Raw genomic sequence first — 27835 nt, forward strand, 5'->3', positions numbered from 1 at the left:
ATGTGCACATTTCTAAAAAGCACTGCACCATGCAAAACTGCACAATTAAAGCCACATGGCTTATGGGGGAAAATGGGGCTTGAGGCACAATACTCAAATACTTAATGAAGGACACTTTTTTTTTTTTAAGATAGTGTTTTTACACATTAAGTGGCTAAGAAACACATACTGTAATAAATATGGCCCTTTATCTTGAAAAACAAACACCTGAAGTTGGCTGTGGAAGCAGAGGTCGGAAGGATGTGGAAGGCACGTTGTGACACCAGATGTGGGTGTGGTGCCAACCCAGAAGGTGAGCTGAGGGCGTTGGCACAGGGCTGGGCATGTGCGTTTTGTGTGTCATCTGGCTTGGCTCTGTGGGGGCAGTTTTTTGCTTTCATCTAGTGTCTCAAGACAAAACTATATAAATGACATTTGCTTTATGATCAAATAGAGTAATTAGGTTGGAACAAACTCATATTTGCAAAAGCAACAGGGTTCTAGCCAGGCTGCACTGGTCTCTGCTGCAGGGGCAGTGAAAGTAGTCACAGGACATGGAAGTGGATGGATGTGGCTGTGTCCCAATAAAACTTTATTTTAGGGACGCTGTAACTTAAATTTCGTATAATCTTCACCTATCACAAAATACTGCTGTTTTTTCTCTGCCTCCCCCAACAACCATTTAAAATGTAAAAACTCACTTTTCTCTCATGGACTGTAAGAAAACAGGCATACACAACCCTGATTTGCCAACCCCTGGTTGAACGCTTTCATTGGCTAAGAAAGAAAGGGAACTGGTCTAGTGGTGACCCTGGGTCTGACCTTTCTCATCCTGAATTTCCACCTTCCTCTAGGTGCTTTCTTCTAGCTCTTGCAACCAATCTGAGATCTTCTCGTGTTTGAACAACCTCCTGGTTGCTGGCATTCTCCCCAAGTAGCTTGTGTCAGGGGAAGGCAAAGGCTGTGCCCTCTAGGGGCTGGCAGGGTGGGTACAGCCTAGAGAAGACTTGTAGAATAAGGTGGGGGAAGTGCGTGGCTCCCATGTAAATAGGTAAGAATCCACTGCTACGCGTGAGGGGGAAGCAGTGCCCGCCTCCAGCGAAGCAGTGCTTGCTTCCAGCAAAACAAGGAAAGCAAAGATCTCCATCCATCACATCAAAACACTGAGGTTCAATGAATACCTGCCTTTTGTCTTTATCCACCTCCCGGTGACCTGACATACCAGCCTGAGAGGAAGTACCCATTCCAACCCTAGCTGGGACCCAGGAGTGCTGGGCTGTGGGACCTCAAGTCAGGTCCCAGAACTGAGCAGGGATGCAGGCCTAGAACGCAAGAGGGAACCAGCCCTACTCAGGTCCCCCTGTTGAGAACTGGGGAGTCAGAGGCCCATGACCTGTCTTGGCCCTGATCCGGGTCTTCAGCTGTCAAGGCTCGGAATCACCTCCAGTCACCAGCAGGGATCCTGGAGTCCTTCCACGCTCCACAGACCCGGACGAGCACTGTGTCCTCACTCCATGGTGACAGGAACATCTTCTACATCTCGGGGGACGGCACTCTGCAACTCACGCCTGATCTCCGGGGACAGCTGGGGGTGGGGCTGCAGCCGGAGCAGTTCCAGGAGGGCCTCCTTCTGCTCCGTGGCCAGGTCGGCCTTGTAGCGCTGGACCAAAGTCAGGAGGCACTGGTGCCAGAGCACGGGCAGCTCGCGCTTCTCTGTCCGGAAGCCCAGGAAGTGGAAGACCAGGGCATCCAGCACTCGGTAGGGCAGCGCGTACTTCTTGTCCAGCAGCAGCCGCAGGAAGATGCTGTTGGCCCCGCTGTACTCCATCTCTGCAATTTTCAGCATGGCCGCACTAGTGGGGAAGGGAGGCAGGGAAACGCTGGGGGAAAGCTTCTCCTTACCCTGGCCCCGCCATGGGCCCCTAAACTGTGCTGTTCCTAAAGGGAAATCTCTGCATTCTTCTCCCCTCCCCTCACTCCCTCGACCTGTTACCCGGGCTACACTGACTCACGCCAAATCCCCACGTCTGGCTCAGACTACTTCTGTCTCAGTGTGTCCAAATGTCTCTGCCCCAACCTACTTTCTTCCTGTGTTCCTCTCTCTCTCATTCATTCAACTCTTTACTGAGCACCTAGCATGGGCCAGGCCCTGGGACTGACACTCTTGTGGAGTTATCATGGGACTGACACTCTTGTGGAGTTATCATATACCCATCGACTTAACTGCAAACCCAAGGGCTTATGCTTGACTCCTTCCCCACGTGTCCCCACCCCGCCCCAAGTCCTGGGACTCTGCTGTCGAGATGGGCCAATCTACGGTCCTGCACAGCCCGCAATACTACCTGGAGTGCAGCACGGGGATGGAGCACTTGGTGATGATGCTGCCCACGATGATCGCTTCCCGGAGGGTACAGGTGCCTGACTCGCACAGTGGGATCAGGATGCCTGGGGAGGGGCAGAGGGGCACGGTCACTGGCAGTCCAGAGTGAGAGAAAGGAGGTCCGGCAAGAGCTCCGGCCCTGTCCTTTCTTAATCGCCTCCTGGGTCCCCACCTTTAAACCAGGCTCCAGGTTTGAACAGGGCCTTCTTCAGGGCCATGTAGAGGTGGAAGTTGAGTCGTTTGTACTCAGCGATGTCATCTCGTACCCGGGGGAGCAGAACCAGGTTATAGAAGCGCTGAGCCATCCGTTCCTTTAGGTTAGAGGCAAAAATCCTAGTGGTTTTGGAAGGAGGAAGATCCCAGGTCAGTTGACAGAGCTGGCCCTTCAAATATCACTACGGATGATATTTGCATGCAAGAGATCTGAGGGTCCGGGGAGGGAGGTGGGTGTGTGCAGCACCCAGGTCAGATTAGAGAGGGAACAGGAGGGGCTGCAAAATGTACCTGAATGGGGGTGAACACTGTCTGTCTTCAGGCAAGCCAGAGCTCTGCAGACTGTTCACCTTCACCAGCTGTTCACCTTCCCCTCCCTATCAGGGGTCCCCTGTACCGTGCTGTGACCAGGGACCTGCACATGCCTGGGGAGCCACAGACTTTTGAGGCCATCCTGACACCACAGGGTTGTGTCCCTGTAGTTAGGCGCCTCTCCCCTAGAAATTCATCACAGGACGTTCTTAACAGGACCTTGGCCCCAGAACAGGAAACAGGAAAAGCTAGGGAAGTGATGCCATAAAGAAGCACAAGAGAGCTCCGGGAGGGAATGCAACGACAAAGAGAAGGAAAGCCTGTCCTTCCCACACCCAGCCCACCCTACAGACCCAAGGCTGCCCCACTCCCATCAGCTCTACCGTGTGGCCTGGTACATGGCAGCAGCGGTCCAGGCCTCAGGCTCTGTGACGTAGAGGATCTGCTCCCAGTTGGAGAGGGCAGGGATGATCTTAAATGCCTTGGGCAGTTTCCCACTGCGGTACTTTGACAACACCTGCGCAGGAGGGAACAGAACCATCCTCGTCGCTGCTTGTCAGGCACCCATCTGAGTTTCTCGCGTCCATTAACTCATTCAATTCTCACAACCATCCTGTAAGGAGGTTCTAGTATCATCCTCATTTTTCAGTGGGGAATTGAGCCTAGAGTCATAAGCAGGGAGAGGGACCCCGAGCCTGCCCTCGGGCCTACAAGAGAGGTGGGCCCCCAGAGCCCTGGTGGGGGTGTCCCGTCATGGCTCTCCTCTCAGTCCTTACCTCCCGAACCCCTCTGTAGACCTCTAGGACGCGGGGGTCTAGCTGGGGCACAGGGAAGCCTGAGACCTCGGACATGACCGTTTCGACTTCCGTCTGCTTCTCAGTTAACTTCTCCATGATGATGTCAGCCAGGGTGCGCCTGGGGGAACAGGAGGGAGGGGGCGGCAGGGCCGCACTCTCAGCCTGGGGAGCTCTGGACACCCCACGCCGTCTCTCGAGAGCCCTGATAAACTTGCAACCTTGCTGGGATGCGTGACCTCAGTCCCTGCTGGGCCTACCCACCCAGGAAAGAATCCCTGCAGAGCACAAAGGACCAGGCAGTCATTCAGCTGAGGATGGAGCTTCGAGTTGCATGGAGGGTAGGAACCTGGGCTCTAAAGGCGACTGCTGGGTTCAGGTCATGGCTCCTCCGCGCCCTGTGTGACCTTGGGCAGGCTACTCTGCCTCTCTAAGTCTTAGCTCCCTACCCTATAAAACAGGGATGATAACATACCTACCTGCATAAAGTTAACACATGGAGTAAAACCCTTCTCTGACCTCTTCAGAGTGCCAGACACACCTCAGTGGTATACCGAGATTTCTGGGAGCTGGGATCATTAGGGAGAGAGCATGGCATACCCCCTCTCCTGTTTCAATTTATTAAAATTGATGGGGAGAGGTCCAAGATGAATGATCTGTTTATCTCAGCCTCCTTACACACAATCTGACTGTGATGATTCAGAATTATCATTATATTGGGCTTCAGTACGATAAGGGCATCTTCAGGGGCTGCTGAAGTCTATATAAAAACCACTCCTGTCTTTGGAGGCAGGACTTCCCAGATGTCCCCTTCCATCACAGCACTTTAAAGCAATATATGGCAGAAGCCAGACATTCCCTTGTACTATCTATGCGACAGACATGGTAACCAAAAGGCAGAGGGGTCAGTAACCCACCCACAGTCTAGAGCTCTTGACTGGGGGAAAGAGTCAAAGCCTGGTCTTTCAAGGTCTGAAGGCCAGGTACCTTACAGTATATGCGTGCCCCCCAGCTAAGCGGCCTCTGACTGCTGAGTCCATGTGGGTCTAGCCGGCTCTCTGCAGAAACCGGCTGCCACCCCTCAAGACTGTCAGGAGCCCCTGTTCCTAGCCGTTTTACTCTTCTGTTGAAAACCACCCCACCAAGCTCATCAGAATGAGCTGCCAAAGCAGAGGGACAGGCACTGTGTGAGACCCTGAGAGGCTCTCTGGAGAGACCAGCACATGTTCTGTGATATCCACCTCGGATCCTGGGTGGCAAGCTGGGAAAGGGACTCATGCCTTCACGGCTCAAATACACGGCCGTGGAACTTGCTGTTCAGCCCCGTCTTTCATAGCGTTAATAGCGCTGATACTAGTATACTAATGATGCTAGCGTGTGTGAACCCACAAACAACCTGAGGAACCAAGAACAGTGTCATCACAGCATCAGAATGAACTGGTTGAGGGCCCTCATTGGAGGCACCTCTCTCCTGGGCCAAAACCCTGGGCTCTGGAGCCTGACCGTAGGAGCTTAAAAAACTGCATGTTTTTGACCCAGCATAGTGGTTCTAATTTGTCTGGGGGATGATTCTGTCCTTTAGGGGACATCTGACAGCATCTGGTGACATTTTTGGTTATCACAGAGTGGGGAGGGGGTCACTACTGCTGTCCAGTGGGTACAGGTCAGGCATGCTGTTTAACAGCCTACACTGCACAGGACAGCCTCCACAGAAGAGAACTACCCAGCCCCAAATGCCAGTGGTGCAAGGGCTGGAAAACCCTGGATAAAATGACAGTTAGGGTGTGAAAGACAATGGCCAAAGAAACCCAGCTTACTGCTAAGAAAACTGAGCATACCAAGACCAAATGCAATGGGGCGGATTGCCCAGAGACAGAATAAGGCCTTGCAGCGACGTCACCAGGCAATCCGGGCAGTTCTAAGATGGGTGGACAGAGGGGGGAGCTATCTTGAGTCTGCATCACTCTCATTCAGAGCAGTCCTCAGAAGGTGAGCCACTTTTGTCAGGGTGGCTCCCCAAACTGGCAATGCACGCTCAGGCCCTCCCCAGAGGACTCAGAGCTCTGCCAGAGCATACGCTTCTCTGCATCTCATCTTCCTTTCCTACGCAGTTGCTACTAGGACCTGCTCTCCCAAATCCCAGGCTGTGCCAGCCCTACCTGGCAGGAGGGTTCTTGTTCATGAACATCTCAATGGCACGCTCATCCTCGGGGTCCACGACCACCTCCGCCTGATAGCCCGGCCCTGCCATCGTGGCAGCCTTCTCCAGGGTGGGCCACTCCTCGTCATCTGATCCATCCTGCGGCACTCCTGGACCTGGAGAGGGAGATGAAATGGGTGAGCAAGGCCAAGCAGTGGGTGAGGAATTCAGAGGTCAACTCAACTTTAACCATTACGGATATGGTCCGGGCCTCACACGCTTGTAATGAATGCACGCTACCTTCCAGACCCCAGGGGTGTGCAATCCTGCTTGAGAACCAAACTGTACACATGTGAACCAGTGAGACAGTGATAGCCGTAAACGAGAGCAAACACACTAAACTGTTCTATAACATACATAACCACCATGACCGTAAGGAGTAGGTACTATTATTATACCCAGTTTCAGATGGGGATGCTGAAGCACAGAAAAGTTGACTAACTTGCCTACTGCAGGCAGTCTGGGTCTAGATTACACATTCATCACCTCTCTCTTATATGCATGGCAGGGCTTGATTAGTGTCAAAATAAGTGGCAGAGATGATGTATACCACAGGCACATCTTCTGAGACGATGGATGCAAAGGATGCCTAGGCTCTGGATGGGCAGTATGGGAACTGCAGGAGTGTGTTCTAGACCTGGGTAACACTGGCAGGAGGGCTTGTTGGGAAGCCCAAGAGTGTCTGCTAGGAATTCTCTGGTGGTCTAGTGGTTTAGACTCCATGCTTTCACTGCAGGAAGTGAGAAGTACAATCCGTGCCATGGTTGGGGAACCAAGATCCCCCATGGCCTGAGGTGCAGCACACGCACACACACAAAACCCCCAGAGACACTGTGTGATAAAAGTTAAATAAAGGGGGAGGGTTACACGTACCAGATGTTCTGTCTCACATGCTAACAACTCCCAAATCTGTACCCGTAGGGTTACAATCTCTTTGCTCCAGACCCTAACGCCAGCTGCCTCTTATACAGCTTGTTCATGGATAACCCACAGGTACTTCAATCTTGGTCTGTCACTCTCGTGCCCTCCTAGGTCTATTCTCATGTTGCACATCTAAGTAAATGGAACCACCATCCAGTCGCTGCTAAGCCGGAACCTAGGCAGCAGGCCTGCCTTGCCCACTACCCCCACTCCCAACACCCAACCAACTACAAAGTCCTTTTCCACTGAACTTCACACAATCTCTCGCAAAGCTTTCACAGCCCTGTCAAAGCCTAGGTCAGTATCACCTCTTGTCTAGATAATTCCACAGTCCCCTAATTGGTCTCCTTAGTCTCTATTCGTTTCCCACTCTTCAGGGCAGCCACTGAGACTTTTGTAACCACCATTCAGCAAATGCTGAGAGTGCCTACCATGTGTGAGGCACTGTTCTGGGTGCCAGAAGTATACCAGCAAACAAGAGAAAAACATTTTGTCCTTATAGAACTTACGTTCTAATGGTGGACACAGACAATGAACTAATATGATATACGTTATGTTAGAAAAACACAAATGCCATGACAAAGAAATACAGCAGAGTAGAGAAGTTGTGATGTGGAGACAGGGGTGATGTGTTGCAGTTTTTAACGGGGTGGTCAGGATAGGTCTCTCTGAGCAGGTGAAGAATTAAGGGAGGAAACCAACAGGAGTACGAAGACAGAAGGACCCGCCAGGGTGAAGGCCCTGACTTGCCATGTTTAAGGAGCAATGAAGCCTATATGGATGGACTTGAGTTGATGACACCATCCAACCATCGAATCCTTTTTCGTCCCCTTCTCCTCCTGCATTCAATCCTTCCCAGCATCAGTCTTTTCCAATGAGTCAGCTCTTCGAATCAGGTGGCCAAAGTACTGGAGCTTCAGCTTCAGCACCAGTCCTTCCAATGAATATTCAGGACTGATCTCTTTTAGAACTGGCTGGTTTGATCCAGATGGAGAGAAGAGGGCAAAGGGAAAGGAGCAGGAGAGATCAGACTGACAACAGGTATAGATCATATAGGTCTCTGTAGATCAGGTAATCCTGAGTTGCTGAGTGGAGAGTAGACTGTGGCAGATACGGGATTCTCGGTAAGAGGCTACTGCAGTCATCCAGGTGAGAGATCACTGTGGTTTGAACAAGATGGTGTTCCAAGATGGTGCCAACTGATCTGATTCTGGATATATTTTTAAGGCAGAGTCAACAGGACTTCCTAATTGATTGGATATGGAGCGAGAAAGAGACAAGTCTTGAGTTTTCTGTCTGGAGCAAATGGAAGGACATCGTGTCACTAACTGAGATGAAGTTAACTGGGAGTGGAGCAGGTCTGGCAAGATGGTCAGGATTTCTGTTCTGGACATGCTAAATCTGAGATGTTTCTTAGACTTCAAATTGGAGAAGCTAAACAGAAAGCTGAAATATAAGACTTTGGGTTTCATGGAAGAGATCGAGGCTGGAATATGAACTTGGAAGCAGTTACCAAACAGACAGTATTTAAACCTTGACCCTGATGACAGCACCAAGGAAGTCATCAGAGGTGAAGAGACTAGCTCCAAGGACGCAACACTGCGGCACTACAGGAAGAGGCTGGCCACAAACGAGGAGTCAGCAAAGGGAGCTCCCTGGTGGCCTCGTTTAAGGACCCTGGGCTTTCACTGCTGGGGCTCAGGGTTCAATCCCTGGTGGGGGAACTGAGATCCCACCAGCAGGCGTCGGGAGGGGGAGAATAGGAGCCAGCAAAGGATACTGAGAGGTGCGTGCGTGTACTCAGTCGTGTCTGACTCTTTGTGACCCTGTGGACTTTTCCTGACTGTAGCCTGTCAGGCTCCCTTGTCCATGGGATTCTCCAGGTAAGAATACTGGAGTGGGTTGCCATTTCCTTCTCCAGGGGATCTTCCTGACCCAGGGATTGAACCAACATCTCTTGCATTGGCATGGGGGGTTCCACCACCTGGGAAGCCCACTGAGGTGAAAAACTAGCAAAACAGGGATGTGATGTTTTAGAAGCGGAGCAAAGACACTGTAGCAAGGAGGCTAGGGTTTGTGAATGCTGCTGCTGCTGCTAACTCGCTTCAGTCGTGTCCAACTCTGTGTGACCCCACAGACGGCAGCCCACCAGGCTCCCCCGCCCTTGGGATTCTCCAGGCAAGAACACTGGACTGGGTTGCCATTTCCTTCTCCAATGCATGAAAGTGAAAAGTGAAAGTGAAGTTGCTCAGCCGTGTCTGACTCTTAGCGACTCCATGGACTGCAGCCCACCAGGCTCCTCCGTCCATGGGATTCTCCAGGCAAGAGTCCTGGAGTGGGCTGTAATCGCCTTCTCCATTTGTGAACGCTGCTCATAGACAAATGAATGATGAGTGTTGAGAAATGGATTAAGCAACTTGGAGGTCAACACTCTCAGAGTAATAACAAGAAAAATGACCATCTTTTAAATAATCTCACTCCCTTTCTAGTCCTGAAACAATATTGTTCTTTGTGCTCAGACCACTCCCTACTTTTCAGTTCTCAGCACAACGGTCATGCAACCTGGGAAACCTGACTCCTAAGACTAATGCTATTGTTGTCAGAGAAGCTATACTTTATCACGAGCACATTATTCTAATTGCTTACTTAATTCTCTCTCTCGGGCTACACTGGAAGATCCTGACGTTAGGTATACCTTGGCCCTGTTTACAATTTTTTACCTAAACCATCTAAACTCCTAGCACGGCGGGATGTGCGTAGTAGACATTCCATAATTACTTACAAAACACATAAATAAATGCCAGGAGAACTTAGCGGCCTGAGTAACCACTTCCTGCTGGCCTAACCTCGGTGATGCCTCTAAGAGTGCCACTCTAAGGAATGGGCGTGGAGGGCTCCGGTAACCCTCAATCTGCCCCAGAGCTGGGTCTCCCAACCCCATTACCTTTGCCAAGGGCCTCAGTTTTTGTGTTTGTTTTTTTTAATTCCAAGCTATTCCCCTGCCGGACACCTTTCAGCCGTCCGCCCCAGCTACCCACCCTCCTCCTCGTACCCCATCCCCGCCACTCACCCAGCCGCGTGGTGCGCTCCCGCGGCACCGCTGGCCTGTCCCCGCTCCCATGCTCGGCCTCGAGCTCCTCTTGCTGCTGCCGCGCTTGCTGCAAAATCCGTCGGGTCAGCCGGTGCCCTACGTACTCTTCCTCCTCGTCTCCGGTTCCGCGACCCCGCCGTTTTTCTCGGGCTCCTGCCCGCACCGCGTCCCCAGCCAGGATCTGCTCGGCCAGCGGCGCATGCTTTTCCTGACCCCCCGCCTTGAACTTGGGCATTTTTCTAGAAAACCGAGCCGTGAAGTTTCCCACGTGGGTATGGAGGAAAAAAAGGCCCCGAGTGCGCTTGCGCAGTAAACACCCAGCGCCCAAGAGCTCACCGGAGCTCACAGCGCCCTCTCGCGTCTGGAGGCCGGGTGTGCCAGAAGCCCTGTCCCACCCCCCCCGAAAAAGACCTCACGGGTCCTGGAGCTGGGTCCTCCCTAATTTAACGTTGTCTTCTCTAAGTGGCTGTAATCCGAGCTACACTCTCCTAGTTTCATGGATCTGGCTCCAGGGTGCCCAGGCGAATGGGAATTCCCTGAGCGGCGAGCCAGGGCTGGGGGGCGGGGCAGAGTCGGACAGTGACCTCACCGAAGGACCTAGACACGCCCTTCCTCGTGGGCGTGTCGACTGCGCGCTGTGTTTTTACGTAAGTTCCGGAGCGCCTCCCTCCATCGGAGCTCGCTTTAGCGAGGTGCTTTCTCCTCGTGTGGGCTGCTGCAGCACACCGCATTTCAGTTGTTTGATCCTCCCATCCTCCTGGCCCGACACCATGGGAGTGACTTGGTAGGACTTCAGAGGACTTTTTGGGGTGAGGTTTGGGGACTTGAAGGCCCCTGGAGCCTCGAATATACCCGGGAGGAGGATCCCCACCAGGGTCCGCAGCTCCCCGGAAGATGAGCAAAATGTCCTCGGATTGTGTGGGTGAGGGGGCCACCGCGAGGGCTGCAGAATCTGCAGGCCCCTTTCCTCGGAGATTCGCCCCTTCTTCCTGGAAGGCGGCAGGAAAAAGGGTTTAAGAACCTGTTAATGATCGTGTACCTCCTTCCTTTTTTCTTGGTACAATTTCTTGTTCTACCCCGTGAAGCCCGGTTGAAAGTAGTATGTCGGGACTCGGACCCGTCTGCAGGCAGGGCTTGGATGGGTAGGGGATAGGCAACAAGGAGATAATATCTTTTTTAGGTTTTTGCCTGCCCCTCCTTACAGCCACTAAATGCAGTTAGATCAGCATGTGTCTGGTTCTAGTTTGGCCTTTGTAATATCTTGAGTCTGGAGGGAAAAAAAGGAGCTGTTGGGAATTAGGAGATAGGAATTACAGGCACATCACCTCTTCAGGGCCTGTTTCCTATTCTGTTTAATTACCTGGTTGGTTTAGTTTCTATGGCCTTATTTCTAACATGTTATAAGTCAGTGTGGCAGGGTAAGGTATGGGCTTAATTCTCTTGGAGTCATTTAGTTCCAAAATGCTAGATTTCAGAGCTTTAAAAGATATATATCTTGAGCATCTCTCCCAGAGAGGGCTTAGAGGCCAGGTTATCTGAAGGCAGTGGCTCTAGGCTTCTCATGTAAGAGCCTGTGGGAACTCCTTCCGGTAGCCCAGGTCTTGCAGATTTGTCAGTGACTGCACATTTGCTTCCTGAAGTTGACATCATGAGCCTCCTTCAAAGTCCTGTAGTGTAAGAGGGGTGTGAAGAATGGGAATGAAAAGTTAACTAGGGTCTTTCATGGCATTCCAGTGGTTAACACTCCACGCTTCCACTGTAGGAGGCACCTTCTCCTTCAGGGGGCATGGGTTCAATCCCTGATTGGGGAATTAGATCCTGTATGCCTTGTGGTGCAACCAAAAAAAAAAAGTGTGCTGCAAAGAGGCGTGAAACCTTGGAAGTTCCTGTTCTCTCAGGGCAGAAGGCAAGCAGGGAAAGGGCTCTCTGTTGGGATGCTTCTCATCTTTTTCAGGCTTCTAGGACTTCTGACCCCAGTAGCATCACCTTAGGGATTCTCTTATATTTCAAAATAAGGCATATCATCATTACTTGTTAGTACTTTTTCTGATGGAGATTAGAGACAGTTTTAGTAACAGTAGGACTCTATAGCTTCATTTAGTTGATTTTGGTTGATCATAAAGTAATGCAGTGTCCCCCAACATTCAGCCACATATGATTCTACTTAAGATTTTTAAATAGCCATGTAGCACTTGAAATATTATTTATTAATGTCTTCTTTTAATTCTCTTTCTTTTCCTTAAAAGTATTTATAACTGTATTCCCGAGGAAGCATTCTGGTAGAGTTAAGAGCATGGACGTGGAGCCAGCTTGCCTGGCTTTGACTCTTGGCCACACCACACCAAGCTGTGTGACCTTGTGTGAGTTATTCAACCCCTGTGTACTTTTCTTTCCTCATTGGTAACAAGTATATCTTATGGGGCTAATGTGAGGATTCAAAGAGTTAGTTCATCGAAAGGTCTTTGGGCACTACCTTTCACATAGCTGGTCCTTGGTGATTGTTACCTGCCACTCTGTAAAGGGGGAGCCAGTTTCCCTCACCACAGAAGGAAATCTTGGAAATGACTTTTTGTTTCATTGTTTTGGTTAAATTCGTGTACATGCTGTTGCCTTTCACGTCCAAGGATTAGAAACTTGAGGCTTGCTTTCTCTTTGGTCCCAGGATCCTTAAAACTTTCTGCTTTGATGGAAATGTTCTGTATTAGCACTGCTCTCAGCCACTTGTGGCTGTCAAGCCTTGAAATGTGGGTTTTGCAGCTGAGGAGTTGAAGTTTTAATTTTTAATTCGTTTAAATAGTCGCATGTGGCTTGTGGCTACTGTGCTGGACAGCTTGCCTGCAAAGTGTTAAAGAGAGTAATAATAATTGGAATAATATTTCCAAGTTGAGGCTTTCTTCTTGATGTAGTCAAAACTGAAAGAAACACAGAAGAAATCCCTTTCTCATTGTATAACTCTGTGTTACTGAATGCTCAATCTGTGTGCCACCTAAAATCTTCTCTTGAACGTTGGCATACTCGCCACACTCCGTCAATGGAGGTGCTCTAAACAGGAAGTTCAAAGCACTGGTATGCGTCCTGAGACCTGCTCTGGTTCTTAGTGGAGTTCTCAAGAGACTATGGGCCTCTGTTTCCTTCTTTTTAAACTGAGAAGGTTTGGGTTGATGGTGTCTGTGCACATACTGGCCCTGATGAGCTATGATTCTGCAGGCAAGTGAATGACTCATTGATGATTTTGGTCCTTTTCCTTCCAGTGTGTCTCAGATGCCTGTGGCCGAGGGCAAGAGCGTCCAGCAGACTGTGGAGCTCCTCACCCGGAAATTGGAGATGCTTGGAGCAGAGAAGCAAGGAACATTTTGTGTGGACTGTGAGACCTATCACACAGCTGCCTCTACCCTGGGCAGCCAAGGTCAGTGAGAGATGGGCCTGTGGGATGGCTGGAACCTGGTTTGGAGTTAATAGACATTCATGTTCATTGGAATCTTTCTGCTCGTCTGCTGAGGGTGGTGTTCTTGGATATGTGGTATATGTGTTTCTGAATTCATTAATTTTTTCCTTCATCTCTTAGTCTGGGCCTGTGTTGTAGTCTGTTTGCACTTTTAAAGCACTTTTCATTTCTCAAAGTGTTGGTCACTAATTTTCTCAGAATCATCTGGGTTGCTTGTTAGAGGTGCAGGTTCCTGACCCAGCTTACAGACTCACTGGTAATCAGTCATAATCTACATTATAGTAAGTTTCACAGGTGATCTTCATGCACTCCAAAGTTTGAAAAAGTCTCTTTTTAAGCTCAGAAGCCTTTGTATATGATTCTTTTGGAGCTTTAGAGTTTGGGGAACTTTCTGTAGAAAAGCTTCCTGTTTCCCACACCCAGCCAGTGGCCTTGGCTACCATCTTAGCATAACCTTGATTGATGAATTAACTTTTGTTTAAATGTATTTCAAAGTGAGATACGTTGTGGCTGGTGGTGGTAGGGAGGTAAAAAGGATCTCTGAATAGGAGTTAGGGAACCTGGGTTCTTTTAGTCTTGTCTCTTCAGTAACTTGACTTTGGATGGTTCCACAGCACAGTGAATAAGCCTAAATCATGGAACCGGATAACGGAGTCCTGCCTGCCACAACTAACTGCATCCTTAGGTAATTCTGCAGTCTGTGACTGTTCCTGTGCCGGTCACTTGCCTGTCTCCCCAGGGATTTATTCCCTGCCCTGCTCCTGTGAACTACATTTGCCTGGCCCCCATTTAGTTCCCTTTGGCCAGTGAAAGGCACTGGCAAAAATTGGAGAGAGGAGGAAAGAGAGAGACAGCCTCTCTCCCTGTCCCTCTGCCTTGGGCTGTGTCTCTTCCTTGGTTCTACCTCCTGTTAGGCAACCCTTGTTCCTGGCTCTCAGAACAGCACATCTGCCCTTTTTCCTTCCAGCCCTAGGGATGGTAGCAGCTCCCTGTGTTACTAATCTTTGGGTGACCTTACCATTCCATTTGATTTTTCAGTTCTACCAACCCCTGTACTTCGTTCCCTGTATTAAACCCCCTCTAAAGAAACTTACCTGTGTGGGCTCCGTTTTTGCACCCTTCCCAGTACAGTTATCTGCAAAATGAAGATAATTCCAGTATTTATTTCCTAGTTAAATAAGTTAGTACACACAAAGCTCTTCGAACCAAGGTTGTCATGGAATAAATAGCTGATAAATGGTAGCTTAAGAGCTGTACTGAATTTCATGATCAGTGCAATTGCAATGTTAACATTTGTTTTGCCTGCAAAAGGCAGAATATAAGAATCAAAAGAGAGAACAGTTATGAAAGCATTTGGAAAACAGAACACTAGTATACAGATGTGGAGAAGGCAGTGGCACGCGACTCCAGTACTCTTGCCTGGAGAACCCCGTGGACAGAGGAGGCTGGTGGGCTGCAGTCCATAGGGTAGCTAAGAGTTAGACACGACTGAAGTGACTTAGCAGCAGCAGTATACAGATATAAGATGACATGCTACTTCTGTGACACTCCCTGGCTTGGTCTCTGTTTTCCTGATCAGACCTTTGCTTTCAAGGAGCTACAGTCTAGTTGGAGAAACAGCAGGTTCTTGGTGGGCTGTGGAGTAGGATGGAAGGAGGTCAGGACACCTGGATTAGAGTTCCAGTTCTGTCACTTACCGGCTCTGTGCCTTTAAATCAGAAGTTCTCACACTGTCTAGCTTTAGCATCACCTAGAGGGAAGGCTTGTTATCACACAGATGGATGGGTTCCCTTCTCCTCCCCATCCCCGCAGAGTTTCTGACCCAGTGGCTGTGGGGTAGGGTGGAGAATAGACATTTGTAACAGAGTCCCAGGTAGTGATGTGGGTGCTGGCTGGTCAGGGACCAAAAGCTTTTCAGAATTTTTTCAAGAGAATAAAAACACTTCTAGACTCCCATAATATGAATTAAGTATCACAGTGAGTCTGCATGAGAACAGAATGACAGATTGGCTTTGGATGTCTTTATTGGAGGATTAAAATGTTTGGAACTGGACTTCCCAGGTGAAAGGTGTGAGTATGCAGCGGGCAGTTGGGAGGCTGTGGGGCGAGGTTGGTGCAGAGCCAATGGTGTTCAGGCAGTGGCAGCGCAGTGGAGGCCTGCAGAGGCCACACCGCCCACACTTGTCTCTGCACTCGTTCCCATTGCTGCGCTCTCATCCCTGCCTGAATCCTACCCACTTTGTATCCTACTTCAGGTCCTATTTTTTCCATGAAGGTTCTTCCAACTGACTCTTGCCACTTTGACCACTTCCTTCCCTGAGGTCTTTCCTTCCCTTCAAAGACTTCTGGTCTATCATCAGGCAAACACTTTGGTTTCATGGTCTTCTAAAAAGTTTTCTACCTATCTTCAATGAAAGTGAAAGTCGCTTAGTCGTGTCCGACTCTTTGCAACCCCATGGACTATACAGTTCATGGAATTCTCCAGGCCAGAATACTGGAGTGGGGAGTTGTTTCTTTCTCCAGGTGATCTTCCCAGCCCAGGGATTGAACCCAGGTCTCCTGCATTGCAGGCAGATTCTTCACCACCTGAGCCACAAGGGAAGTCCAAGAATACTGGAGTGGGTAGCCTATCCCTTCTCATCCCAATCCAGGAATTGAACAGGGGTCTCCTGCATTGCAGGTGGATTCTTTACCAACTGAGCTATCAGGGAAGGACAATAACAGTCTTCAATGAGATTGTCAGCTTCTTGAGGCCAGGGGCTAAGTCCTCTACTTACATGCCTCTTCAGCCCTAGCACAGTGTTGGGACTAGTTTAAGGACTTGAAAAACTCACTTCTCAGGGACTGGAGCCAGTAAGCTGAGATTTAAAACTAGATCTTCTGATCTAGATTCCAAGTTCTTTCTACTACGGTTGTACTGCACTGCTTGCTTCCTAAGTCAGCGAGATGTCTTAAAATTCTCCAAAGCCACCCCCCCGCCCCCCATTGCCTTCAGGATGAAGACTAAACTTGGGCACAGAAGACAAGGCTCTGGCCTCCCGTCCAGCCTCGTGTTCAGATTCTCCCCCGTGCTGCTTCTGTGGGGCCACTTCCTCTGTTTCAAAGAGGGCGGAGGCCAAGGAAGGGAGTGATGGGCAAAAAAGAGAGCAGCTGCTTCGTGTGGTGTGCTCAAATGCTGTTACTTTTATTTTCCTTGTTATGTAATATATGACTATACAGAAGACCATATGTAAATCTTGTGTGAGTTGTTAATCATCATCTTTAATCATCCATCTGTGAGCCCATCACTCAACCTTAAGAGTTAAACCAGGGACTTCCCTGGTGGTCCATTGGTTAAGAGTCTGTGCTTCTACTGCAGGGGGTGCAGGTTTGGTCCCTGGCCAGGGAAATTCCAGATGCTGTACGGTGTGGCTAAAAGAAAAAAGAGCAAGAGAGAAGAAAATAGAAACTAAAAACTAAAAGGCCTAACAACCAGAATGCGAAAATGCAGGGCTGACTACAAATAATGGGGTGCAAAACTTACTCCCAACTATCAGAAATAAATATAAAAGCTGGGGGAAAAAATGAAATAAACCATTATCTGGACCATCAAAAGTTCTAGTGTGCCCATCACCTTCTTCTGTAGATTGGGTGGGTTCTGCCACATGCTGCCTGGCTGCTGGTCTTCTCTGGAAAAGACTCTTGGTGAGGGCCTTGCCTCCACCGCCCTCCAGGACTGCTGGGGCAATGCTGGATTGCCTCCTGGCCCCATTCAGCACTTTGGCCTCTACTCTGGGATGTGCTGAGGAAGGTCTTGTTGCTGAGCAGGATCTCCGTCCCTTGCAGGTCAGGCCGGGAAGCTGATGTATGTGATGCACAATTCTGAGTACCCTTTGAGCTGCTTCGCCCTCTTTGAGAATGGCCCTTGCCTTGTTGCCGACACCAACTTTGACGTGCTCATGGTGAAACTCAAGGGCTTTTTCCAGAGTGCCAAGGCCAGCAAGATCGAGACCCGGGGCACCCGTTACCAGTACTGTGACTTCCTAGTGAAGGTGGGCACGGTCACAATGGGGCCTAGTGCCCGAGGCATCTCCGTGGAGGTAAGACCTCGGTGAACTAGAGCAGATGTGGTGAAGGGCCTGGCTCTGCAGGTTCCTGCAGGCAGATGTGTCTGCCTCCCTGATTCCTGTCTATAGAGCAGCTAGGCTGCCTTGCCCTGCATTTTTTACCCTTTCTTCAATCACTGAGGGACGCTCCAGTCCAGGATGGGAATGTGGAGCTGGATTCGCAGCAGGTAGAAAGCTTAGGAAGGCTGGCTTAGGAAGGAGAAGAGGAGGGCTGGTCAAGGAGGGGCAGGGGAACTGTTACATGGAGGGACCAATCAAAGTTTTGAAGCAAAGGTGTGCCCTTCCCTTTGACATGCTTCCACTTTCTTTCATGGTATGTGTGACAATTTCATCTATGACATATATTGAAAATGACAAAGATGGAGTGTGACAGTAGCGGGCTTTGGGACCAGTGAGAGTCTGCGCAATCTAACAGTCCCAGCACTGTGTGAGATTAAAAAAAAAAGAATAAGTAAACTGCAGGGCCTTCCTTTTGAATGTTTATGACTTAATAAGAGAGCCAGACCTAAACATGCAAGCTGTTTTTGAAGTTAGTCTGTAAGAAATGCCGTAAAGGAAGCACAGATTGCTCTGGGAGTTCAGGGCAGAGAGCACTGCTGACTTTGGGGACTGTGATACCTCCTGCAGGATTAGCATTTAAGGAGGGAATTGAAATGTGGAGACCTGGGGATAGGTAAGTCCTCAAAAGCAGGACAGGTGGAGAAAAGGGCGTTAGCGGTCCTGACTACTGCGACACTCCAGAGACCTCTAGAGCTAAGATGTCCTGACTCTTTTCATTCATAACACACAGAGAATTTGCCAAGACCCACGGGGAACTCACTGTTGGTTTATCCTCCACATTTTCAACTTTGCAGCACAAACACACCGGGCAGTTTCTTTACTTATTTATCCTTGTACTTGCCAGTAATTTCCCCTGCCATCTCTCCAGTGAAAAACCAGGAGAGGAGAGTGAGCAAGCCTAGGATCTCTATCCTTCAGCCCCTGTCACATGAGTTGGGAAATCATTTCTTAGGGTCAGAGCCCAGGTTATATCTACCTTGGGAATAACGGTTGGTCTTGAAGTGGCTTACGGGCCTATATGTCTTTTTGCCCTCTTGTCAATTCCCCCAACTCATACACACTCGCAGACTCTTTCTCCTGCTCTTCGTTTTCTCTCATAGAATTTTCCCAAGCTTTCCATGAATCTACCCCCATCATAGCTGGGACTATAAAATTCAGAAATAATTTGAAGGGACCGAGCTGTGCCTCTGGGTCTTGTGCGTAAGGCTGTGAGTTGATAATCCCAAGATGAGAATGTTTGAGCTTAAAGGGTACAGTGCTGAGGGTTTCAAATTCCTGGTGTTTGAGCTGGATATTTCCTGCGGGGCAACTCTGGGTTGGAAGGTTTGTGTCCTGGTCTCCGGGTTGGGGAAGATGGATGCAGAGGGCAAATGACCTGTCCTTGCTCTCACTCACCCTCCGTCTCCCTTCTCTTGGTCCCCAGGTGGAGTATGGCCCCTGTGTGGTAGCTAGCGACTGCTGGAGCTTGTTGTTGGAGTTCCTGCAGAGCTTTCTAGGCAGCCACACCCCGGGGGCACCCGCAGTGTTTGGGAACAGACATGATGCTGTCTACAGCCCGGCAGACACCATGGTCCAGTACATGGAACTCTTCAACAAGATCCGCAAGCAGCAGCAGGTGCCGGTGGCGGGGATTCGTTAGCAACTGGCAGCTGCTGGGCTGAGCTGTGTCACCCGGGGTGGGGTGTGGGGGGACTCCACAGAAGGAGCAGGTGCTGCACCCTCAGGCCTCTGGACCCCGGAAATACTGGGCAGACGGGAGGGTGTCCCTCCCTGTCTAGTTCCCAGCTGTGGCTTTTGTTCTGGGGCGCTGGACTCCCCTCCACTGAGCCTCACACACAGTCCCTCCTGTGCCTCCCCCGCCACAGCTGTTTCAGCCCCCGCCTTGCTGGGCTTGGCCTGTCCTCAGGAAAGTGATTATCCAGAGCAGAGATGTCTGGAGCTCTCCTGCTTTAGGGGAAAAGGTCGGATGGGAGTGTCCTTGCTGAGTGTCGGGGGGAAGGCAGTCTGTGTTAGCAGCTCCTGAGGATTTGGTCCAGGCACACAGTGGACAGGCTGTGTGTTGCATTTGGGCGTCACTCAGAGGATGTGGCTGGGCCTTGCCTGGGGAAGAAGCATGAGGCCACGCTTATTTGATGGCTGTCGTTTTCTGACCTGTTTGCTGAGGTAAATCGTGAGATCAGTTTTCTAGGGTGTTGCCTGAGTCCTTTGAAGTCTCCCCTCTGGCCATCTTTCCATTCTGTAGTGAATGATATTAAAGCACAGGCTGAGTGGCTATAAGGAGAAGCTAAAGTACAGAGGTTCGTAGAAGTTTATTTTTCTCTTCTCTAATAGTACAGAGGTAATCAGATAGCCCAGGGCAGCCTTAACTCCACAAGGTCATCAGGAACTTGGTTTCCTTGGAGCTTGTTGTCCAGCCACCCCTGGGGTGTTGTCCTTGGGCAACTCAGAGCATCATCAACTACATGTCCAGTTCCCCTGGGGTAAGAGAGAGAGAACAGTTTTCTTTTCTAAAGGCCATGCCCTGAGCCTCCTATTTGGGTGGTCATGTGCCCAGTTAAAATGCCAGGGGTTCTGCGACTAAAAGGTGAAGGAGAAAATGAATGTAGGGGCCCAGTTAGTAGCCTCTGGCCCAGGGAGCTTCTTGCTGTTTTGCAAAGAGCACCCCTGTAAGTAAGCCATTTGTTTCTGAGTTGGATTGGGATGGGGCTGATACCAGAGCCACTTTAGCTGGATTATTCACATGGGGACGTCACTTCTGCACCCCTTGAGTCAGTCTCAGCATCAAGACCTCTCCAGTTCTCAAGTGCCCAGAGCTCGGGGTTAAACAGTTGACCTGAGGCTCACACTGCGCTTCAGGGTGTCCTGAACTCTTACTCCTCAGCTCATGGGAGCCTCCAAGCTGCTCATTTGACCTCCATCGCCTGCCCCTGCCCTCCTGCTTCAGAGATGCTCAGTCCAGCTAACCCCGAGGTCACAGTCAGAGCTGGTCTTAAGAAGCGAGTTCATGTATGTACTCTGGGTTGTCCTCATTGTCCTCTCATCGAAAACCCACTAAGAGGAACCGTTTTCAGATCTAAGTGCTTAGATCTAAGGCTCTGTAACAAGAATCAGGTGGTGGTCATGTTTCCCTCTTAACTTCGGCTGGCAAGAAGCTCAGTTCAGCTTTCTAACTGGTGAATCTATCATCCATGTTTTCTGTTCTCACCTTCCCCTGGCTTCATTTGTTTCTTCATTTTTTTTTTTTTTACATTTTATAATGGAGATATGTTTTAGATATTAACTTATACATAATAAAATACATAGTTTTATTTTTATGTTTTTGGCCTTCTGGTTTATGTTGGCTCTTGTCCAGACTTACCGGTTTGTATTTTGCTGTAGACTGCTTTAAATCTTCTATGAGATGAGATAGCATTTTGAGCATAATGTGTTCCTGAAAATAAACAGAAATCGAACGTGGTAAATATGACTCTAGATTTATGCATTATAAGGAGGGATTTCTATTACTAACTCCCTAACTATGTCTTTTAGATACAATCTTGGCTCATAAATTTCCAGAAAGTGTTCACTTTTGTTCTTTTCCCTTATTTTGAGCATACATTTGACCAGATTTAAGTCCAGTGAACACCAGATCAATCTATAAAAGTTGCCACCTCATGTACTCTTGTCCATCTTTGTCCTTTGTGTCAGTTAAAGAAAGCTTATTACTAAAAAAAAAAAGGCAAGTAATACAATACATTTCTTAATTTAACTCCACTAGTAAAGTTGCCAAAACTGAACTGATAACTAGTGGGAAAGGCCCAAATGTCATCCACCTTCTGTATGTACATCTGAATGGGACTTTCAAGAGTTAGTTTAGTATTGTTGGCATATAATTTTTGAAAGATGAGGTTGAGTGAAAGTTAAGCTTTTGAATAAGGGAAAGGGGGCATGGTTAGCCTCATTTTGAGATTAAAAAGCTTACACTCAGTGAGAAAGTGGGCGTTTGGGTTCAAGCCTGACATTCCTTCTACACCAGACTGCCTTCTTGTCCCTCCCTCCTCTTTCCCCAGATGCCTTGCCCCTGCCACCATCTGTATCTAACCCCAAACGAGCAGAAACCAGGATGTTTCTAGGATCCTGCTAACATGTCACCTTGGTGGGTACCTTTGCCAGTCACAGAGAAATACGCTAACCTGTTGGAGCCCTGCAGGGCAGCATTAAGATTTACCTGGTTCTCCTTCACTATAAGATGGGGGGAGCATGCTGAGAGGTGAGGCTGGAGTCAGGACCAAACTTCAGACTCGGGACTCATGGCTCCCAGCATGTGTCAGAGAGTGGCACCTGGACCTCTGTGGGGCCAGGCGATTTTAAGTGGAATGTGGGATACATTTTTATTTTAATACTTATGCCTTATTCTAATATATATTAGAAATATAACTGGCACTTTTGCCTTATATCATGAGAATAAAAAGAGTCTTCTTGAAGGGAACTAGTAAGTTATACTACAGGTGATACCTACAAGAGGCAGAATCTGGAGGAGGAAGATGGATGCTAGAATTTGGGGAAATGCTGTGTTCTCCTGTGCGTCATCCGCTGCTTGTATCCCTTGATGGTTCCTGCCCTTTGCTCCTGTGCTGTGTTTGCCCCCGTCTCTCCTGTGCTCTTCTGACTCTCTGTTCCCCCTGTTGCCATGCTGCCTCCTGCTTGCTTGCTTTTCTTTGGTCTTGAAGGACCAAGTCATCCCATGTCCCCCCTGCTGTGTCTGAGTGTCACTGCATCACTGAAGGGAATACCCAGGGATTGATCACTCCTTCCTACCGCCAGGTCTGTCCCAGCCCACTGTATCCAGTGTTCGTTCCTGAGGCTTCAGGATGAGAGAGGTAGTGAGAAATTTTCTCCCCAAATCCTAGAAGGTGAGGGGCTGCTACTGCTGCCAAGTCGCGTCAATTGTGTCCGACTCTGTGCGACCCCATAGACGGCAGCCTACCAGGCTCCTCTGTCCCTGGGATTCTCCAGGCAAGAACACTGGAGTGGGTTGCCATTTCCTTCTCCAGTGTGTAAAAGTGAAGTCGCTCAGTCGTGTCCGACTCTCAGCAACCCCATGGACTGCAGCCTACCAGGCTCCTCCGTCCGTGGGATTTTCCAGGCAAGAGTACTGGAGTGGGTCGCCAGTGCCTCCGAAGGTGAGGGGAGTGGTTAGAAATTCCCACCTAAGTGTGTCCTCCAGGTGTCAAAAGTTAAGACTTAAAACTCCCCGCAAGGCATGTTTCTGCCATTGTGTGGAGCAATCCAAAATCAGTCTCTTGGGTTACAAGGGACCCTTGAGGTCACACAGGTTGACTGTCATTCAGTACCCATAACTTTACACCATCCCTCCCAGCGATCATGAAGCCTTGAGTTGACCTCATCTAGAGAAGTCTCTTCCCTGTTTATTTCACTTTTGTCACTACCTCTGAGACAAAAATCAAAACCTACCCGTTCTTTCCCTCCCAGACTGTGGACACCGTCTGGTGCTTAATGAGGGAATTGATCATTAGTTGGTGCTGGAGTATGAGTGGACTGTGCTTCCAGCTCTACTGCAGGTTCTCAACCCCTGAGGGAGCCTCAGGAAGCCTAAGATGCCCCGAAAGTGGACACACGTTTGTGGAGAAGTGCAGTTCTCTGGGAATAGGATTTATAGGGTTCATTAAAGTATCTCAAAGATCTGTGATCCAAAAACAAGAATCTCTGAAGGGAGAGCATCCTGAAAGGAAAGAACCAGAAGGCGAAGATAAAGCAGGTGTGAGATACATCCAGCTGACTTAGCACACGCGAGTGCTTCCCCTGCCTTTCGGACCTTCATCTCGGGTCCATCCCCTCTAAGGTTTTCCCTCCTTCATTTTTTATAGTCCTTCCAGACTTTCAGTCAGGTTCTGGGAAGCTGCACTGTGTCCCTGCTCTTTTCCCTCCTATAGGTTGCTGCTTCTCCTCTTTTCTCTATGTACACACAACCTCTTAGAAATGAGTAGGAGGAATTATGTCAGGAGCAAATTTATAGCCCACTTTGTGGCCCAGGAGTTACTCTTCCATGTGACTCAGCCCATGGGGTCTGAAGATTTCCCTGTTGTAATGGCATCTGGCTTCATGAGCGTATTTTCATTTTTCAGGATGGTGTGATTGATGAGGCGAGAAATAGTTCGTCGCCTCTGAAATGAAATTAGTGAGTTGAAAAGATTCTTGGAACTTTGAGGGCAAAGATCCCTAATTCTCTTGTGGTCTCTGTTTTGTTTACCAGTACAGCCCTGCTGCGTCAGATGGCACAGACCTGTTTTTCAAAGTTAACATGAATTCTACTGAATTTTCTTTGGAGGCTTTAAAAAAGAATTTAGGGTCCACGTATGTATATTCTAGATGGTATAAAGGCAGAATTCAGTATTGAACATCTTCCGTCATGTGGGAAGGGCAAGGCTAGGAATGTGGAGGTGACAGGACAGATGTTCTGAGGCAGCCTCCTAAAGGGAAGAGAACACGCTTTAGGAGACAGATGGCTGTGTGCTTGCCACAGTACCGTCCCTAACCTGCCAGGTAGCTTCAGTCACGTTGGCCTTTCTGGGTCTCATCTGTGTAGTGGGAGTGATGATGCCCTTTGTGTTTCATAGGCTTGTTGAGAGGCTCAAGGGAGAAGAGGTGTGCGAGTGCCTTGTAGGCAAGTGATGCTGTCTCTGCTCTTGCTTCTTTTTAATGGCACCAAAGGTACTGTGTATGATTAGGATGTTGAAGACGGGAAGCTAAGGGGTCATTACTATTTGGTAGCAGATTAAAATTCTGCTCCAGTCCAAAGGAAATAGTTGTAATAGAGACCAAGCAATGTGGGGAGAGGGTCCAGAGAAAGTGTCTATCATACAGGTGTATTTTTGTAACCAGATCAGTGAGCATAGTTGTAGGGACTGTAGTAGTCACTCATAGAGTTGAGATGTTTACTTGTTCTCCTACAGCCTATAGGAAAAGAAGCTGAACTAACAACAAAAAAAGGCGGGGGGTATAGAAATATATAGAAATTACTATATCTTCTTTATGCAATACATCCATCCCTGTTTCTCCTCAGCTAGCTCCCAAGTCTTAGTAGTGCCTGCTTCTGAACTGTTTCTGATACGGTTGTATGTGGTGGCTTTACTTGCAGCCAGTGGTGGCTAAGTTCAGTGTTCCCGATTGTGTTTTCCATTCCTCATTGATGAACCACCTAAGCTGTGAAGCTATAATAAAACCTTTTTGTTAGCTATCCTACATAAGCTTTTCCTATTTTACTTATCTGAAATAAAATAGCCTTTTTATTCTTTCTGCTTCCATCTGATGCACAATTCTCAAACTTGTTCGTATCAGGATTCCTTGATGCTCTTAAAAATTAACTGAGTACCCCAAAGAGCCTTAGTGTGGGTTGTATCATTGATAGTTAATTAACTTATTTATAATGAAAAAGCATTAATTCATCTAAAGGTAATAATAAACCCATCACATGTTAACATAGATAAAATATTTTAATGAAAAGTAACTTTTTTCCAAAAAAGTTTAGAAGAATGGCATTGTTTTATATTTTTGCAAATCTCTTGACTATCTGGCATAGTCGAAGACAATGGATCCTAGTGTCTGCTTCTTTAGTCAGTCTGTTGAAATTTGTTATTCAGTTGAAGAATGTGAAGAAATCCAACCTCACACATTCTGGGGCTTCCTAGGTGGCTCGGGTAGAGAGTCTACCTGCCACGTGGGAGAAACAGGAGCTGCAGGTTCAAACCGTGGGTCAGAAGGAAATGGCAACCTGCTCCAGTAGTTTTGCCTGAGAAATCTCATGGACAGACGGACCTGGAGGGCTACAGTCCATGGGGTCACAAAAAGTCAGACATGACTGAGCGACTAAACCACCACTACCACAGTGATATTGTCTTCCAGTAATTGGGGATGTTCTTTGATGCTCCATCACAACTCTGCTAAAGGTTAGTTGCAATGTGGAATCTCAAATTCTATCAGTGAGCTTTTGGTACTCTGTTATATTAACATTGATGAGTTTATTTTGCACTGTAAAGGGCTCTTTTAACCATACACGATTTTATAGCATGCATTGGTCATTTGGAAAATACTGCAGATCTTTTAAATGTTGACACATTTCATTATACAATATCAAAAAGTCATATTTGTTAATATCACCATCAATCTCAACAGAAAAGTCTTGGGAAGCCATTACGCTCAGAGTGGTAGATATATTTTCAAAAATCCTGTTTTGCTTGAGAGCTTGATTTTGATCATTACTAACAAATGCTGTCAGGCTCAATTTGTTTATTTCTGAGGAAATATCTGTCAGATACCCAAGGCTGAATGACTGTTAGCTGTTCTTCCAAGTGAAAATGATATTGCATGAATTGCTAATTCAGCTCAAAATTCAGAGAAATTGAACAAGTGCTTTTCCTCAAGAGAAACTTTATAAGGCACCAAAGTGCTTTATGTCTCTATCTACTTAATCACATAGAACAGTATTATTGGAAAAATATGTTCTTACATAAAACAAAGTTTTTATTTTAGTGTTTCATCAAGCACTTCCTTAAAGTGACACAGGTATAATTCTTTTTTCCTGTGACTGGATGGCAGTGAAGACTGCGTTGACTGCTAGTACAATTTAGTGCCATTTCCTGGATTTGTGTTATGGAAGCAGCAGTTTTACCCATTGTTACTTTTGTATCATTAGCGCCAATGTCATCACAGTGACAAAGGCGAGTAGTATCTTACTACTATGAAAACAGTTTTGATTTCAGGGACCCTCCTGACAGTCTTTGGGTCAGCAGGGCTCCACAGGCCACACTTGGAGAACCACTGGTCTAATACTTACAGTACTGAGAAGTGCTTTTTTGCAAGCCAGCCCTTCCTTCAGAAGTTTTAAGTGACTCCAAAATCCTTCACTCAAAAAAGCACCCATAAATGTGTCAGGAACTTTGTTAGAGAAATAACATTGAATAAAATACGATCTTATTCTCCAGAAATTTTCTTGAGGGTTTGGAGAGCAGGAGGAGAAAATAGATAATTGAGTTAAGATGTAAGATACGAATTCCTTAAAATTATGTTAAAGGTGTTAGCAAAGGGAGTGCTAAATTTTAGGTCTTAACTTGCGGGCTTCCCAGGTGACTAGGTGCAGGAGATGGAGGCTTGATCCCTGGGTGAAGAAGATTCCAACCCATTCCAGTATTCTTGCCTGAAAAATCCCACGGAGGGCTACAGTCCATGGGGTGGCCAAGGGTCACACACTGAACAGGAACACTGAGCTCTTGAACCACATGGCAAATCCTCATCACATCAATTAATCAATCACTAGGTTTTATCGCTTCATCAGACGTTTTTAAAGTGCCTAAGTTAGTTACCTTTGGAAATTTCACAGAGCTGACTCCAGGCGTTGTAGATTCATGCTTACACATGCCCTACCCCCTTCTTATTTTTTTGTTGTTCTTTGGCTTCTGTTAATTCTCTATTTCATATTTACAAGTGTGTAGCTTTGAGCCAGTGTAGGTAGTAAGGAATATGTTTCTTTTCCTTGTGCTTGTATTTAAACGTAAGCCTTTACCTGTTTCAGCCTTGCAGTTGGGTGATGTAACAGTGTTGGTCTTATTTGGAGGAACTCCCCCCCCCTCCCGCCAACTATGTCAGGGCAATGCACCCAAGAGGCTCCTCGGGAAGGAAACTTTTTCTGATGTTGAGAAGATTTGTAAATAGCCGCAGTTCTGTTTCCCTGGGGTCTCCATCCCCACCTTCTGCTGAACTTCTTCAGTTTACAGCAGCAGCGAACCACTTCCTTAGGGGAATTTCCATAAAAAGGCGGAATCCCGACTGGGTCATCAGTGGCAAAAGTCAGACACTTGCTCAATCGCCTGGGAACCAATAGTAACTTCTTCAAAAGCTGACTCAGGATCTTTCGGACATCGTGAAAACTGATAGTCTTATTTTTAACAGAACAAAACAAAAACCTAGACGGTATAATGAGGAACGCTTTCCCCCTTGGCAGTGGGAAGAGATGTTAAAGACGGCCCATCCCAAAGGAGTGCGGCGAACTACCGTAAGATTCCTTTACAGTTCCGCAGGCTGAAGGGCTGCGGAGAAGGGGGCGGAGATGGGCTCTTATGAGTCTCTGGTCCTTTAAGGAGGAGGGACGGCCGTAAGACTCTGTACCTTTAAGAGTCTCTTTGTCTGGAAACCTCCTTATTTACCCTCCTGTGCTTCAACCAAACTTCGACCCGCGATTCACAACGCCCCTCTACGCCACCGCCCCTTACGCCAGGCTCAAGTCGGCCGCGCGTCGGTGGCTAACCCTAAACTTGGCGGCCGCCGCGCGAACCCCCGGA

The 27835-nt window shown here is 48.3% G+C and overlaps 2 protein-coding genes and 1 long non-coding RNA gene across 3 annotated transcripts; 1 reads left to right on the plus strand and 2 right to left on the minus strand.

The window, feature by feature from the left end:
- Positions 1–400: 400 nt before the first annotated feature.
- On the minus strand, positions 401–10505 carry BYSL (bystin like). Its single transcript, XM_040249700.1, has 8 exons — positions 10307–10505; positions 9870–10129; positions 5838–5994; positions 3661–3799; positions 3268–3401; positions 2532–2692; positions 2322–2424; positions 401–1832 (listed from the first exon to the last, which is right to left on the minus strand). Exons 2-8 carry the CDS (start codon positions 10123–10125, stop codon positions 1487–1489), a joined length of 1296 nt encoding a protein of 431 aa, XP_040105634.1. The 5' UTR covers positions 10126–10129; positions 10307–10505; the 3' UTR covers positions 401–1486.
- A 57-nt stretch (positions 10506–10562) lies between these two features.
- MED20 (mediator complex subunit 20) lies at positions 10563–20962 on the plus strand. Its single transcript, XM_040249707.1, has 4 exons — positions 10563–10674; positions 13142–13296; positions 17161–17414; positions 18925–20962. The coding sequence occupies exons 1-4, from the start codon at positions 10661–10663 to the stop codon at positions 19138–19140; spliced, it is 639 nt and encodes a 212-aa protein (XP_040105641.1). The 5' UTR covers positions 10563–10660; the 3' UTR covers positions 19141–20962.
- LOC120870135 lies at positions 20810–26928 on the minus strand. The gene is made up of 2 exons (XR_005722732.1): positions 26861–26928; positions 20810–20931 (listed from the first exon to the last, which is right to left on the minus strand). It is a non-coding gene; the product is annotated as an uncharacterized LOC120870135 (long non-coding RNA).
- Between the last annotated feature and the right edge of the window lie 907 nt (positions 26929–27835).

The sequence above is a fragment of the Oryx dammah genome, unplaced genomic scaffold (assembly GCF_014754425.2).
Source record: "Oryx dammah isolate SB20612 unplaced genomic scaffold, SCBI_Odam_1.1 HiC_scaffold_11, whole genome shotgun sequence".
NCBI classification, from domain to species: Eukaryota; Metazoa; Chordata; class Mammalia; order Artiodactyla; family Bovidae; genus Oryx; species Oryx dammah.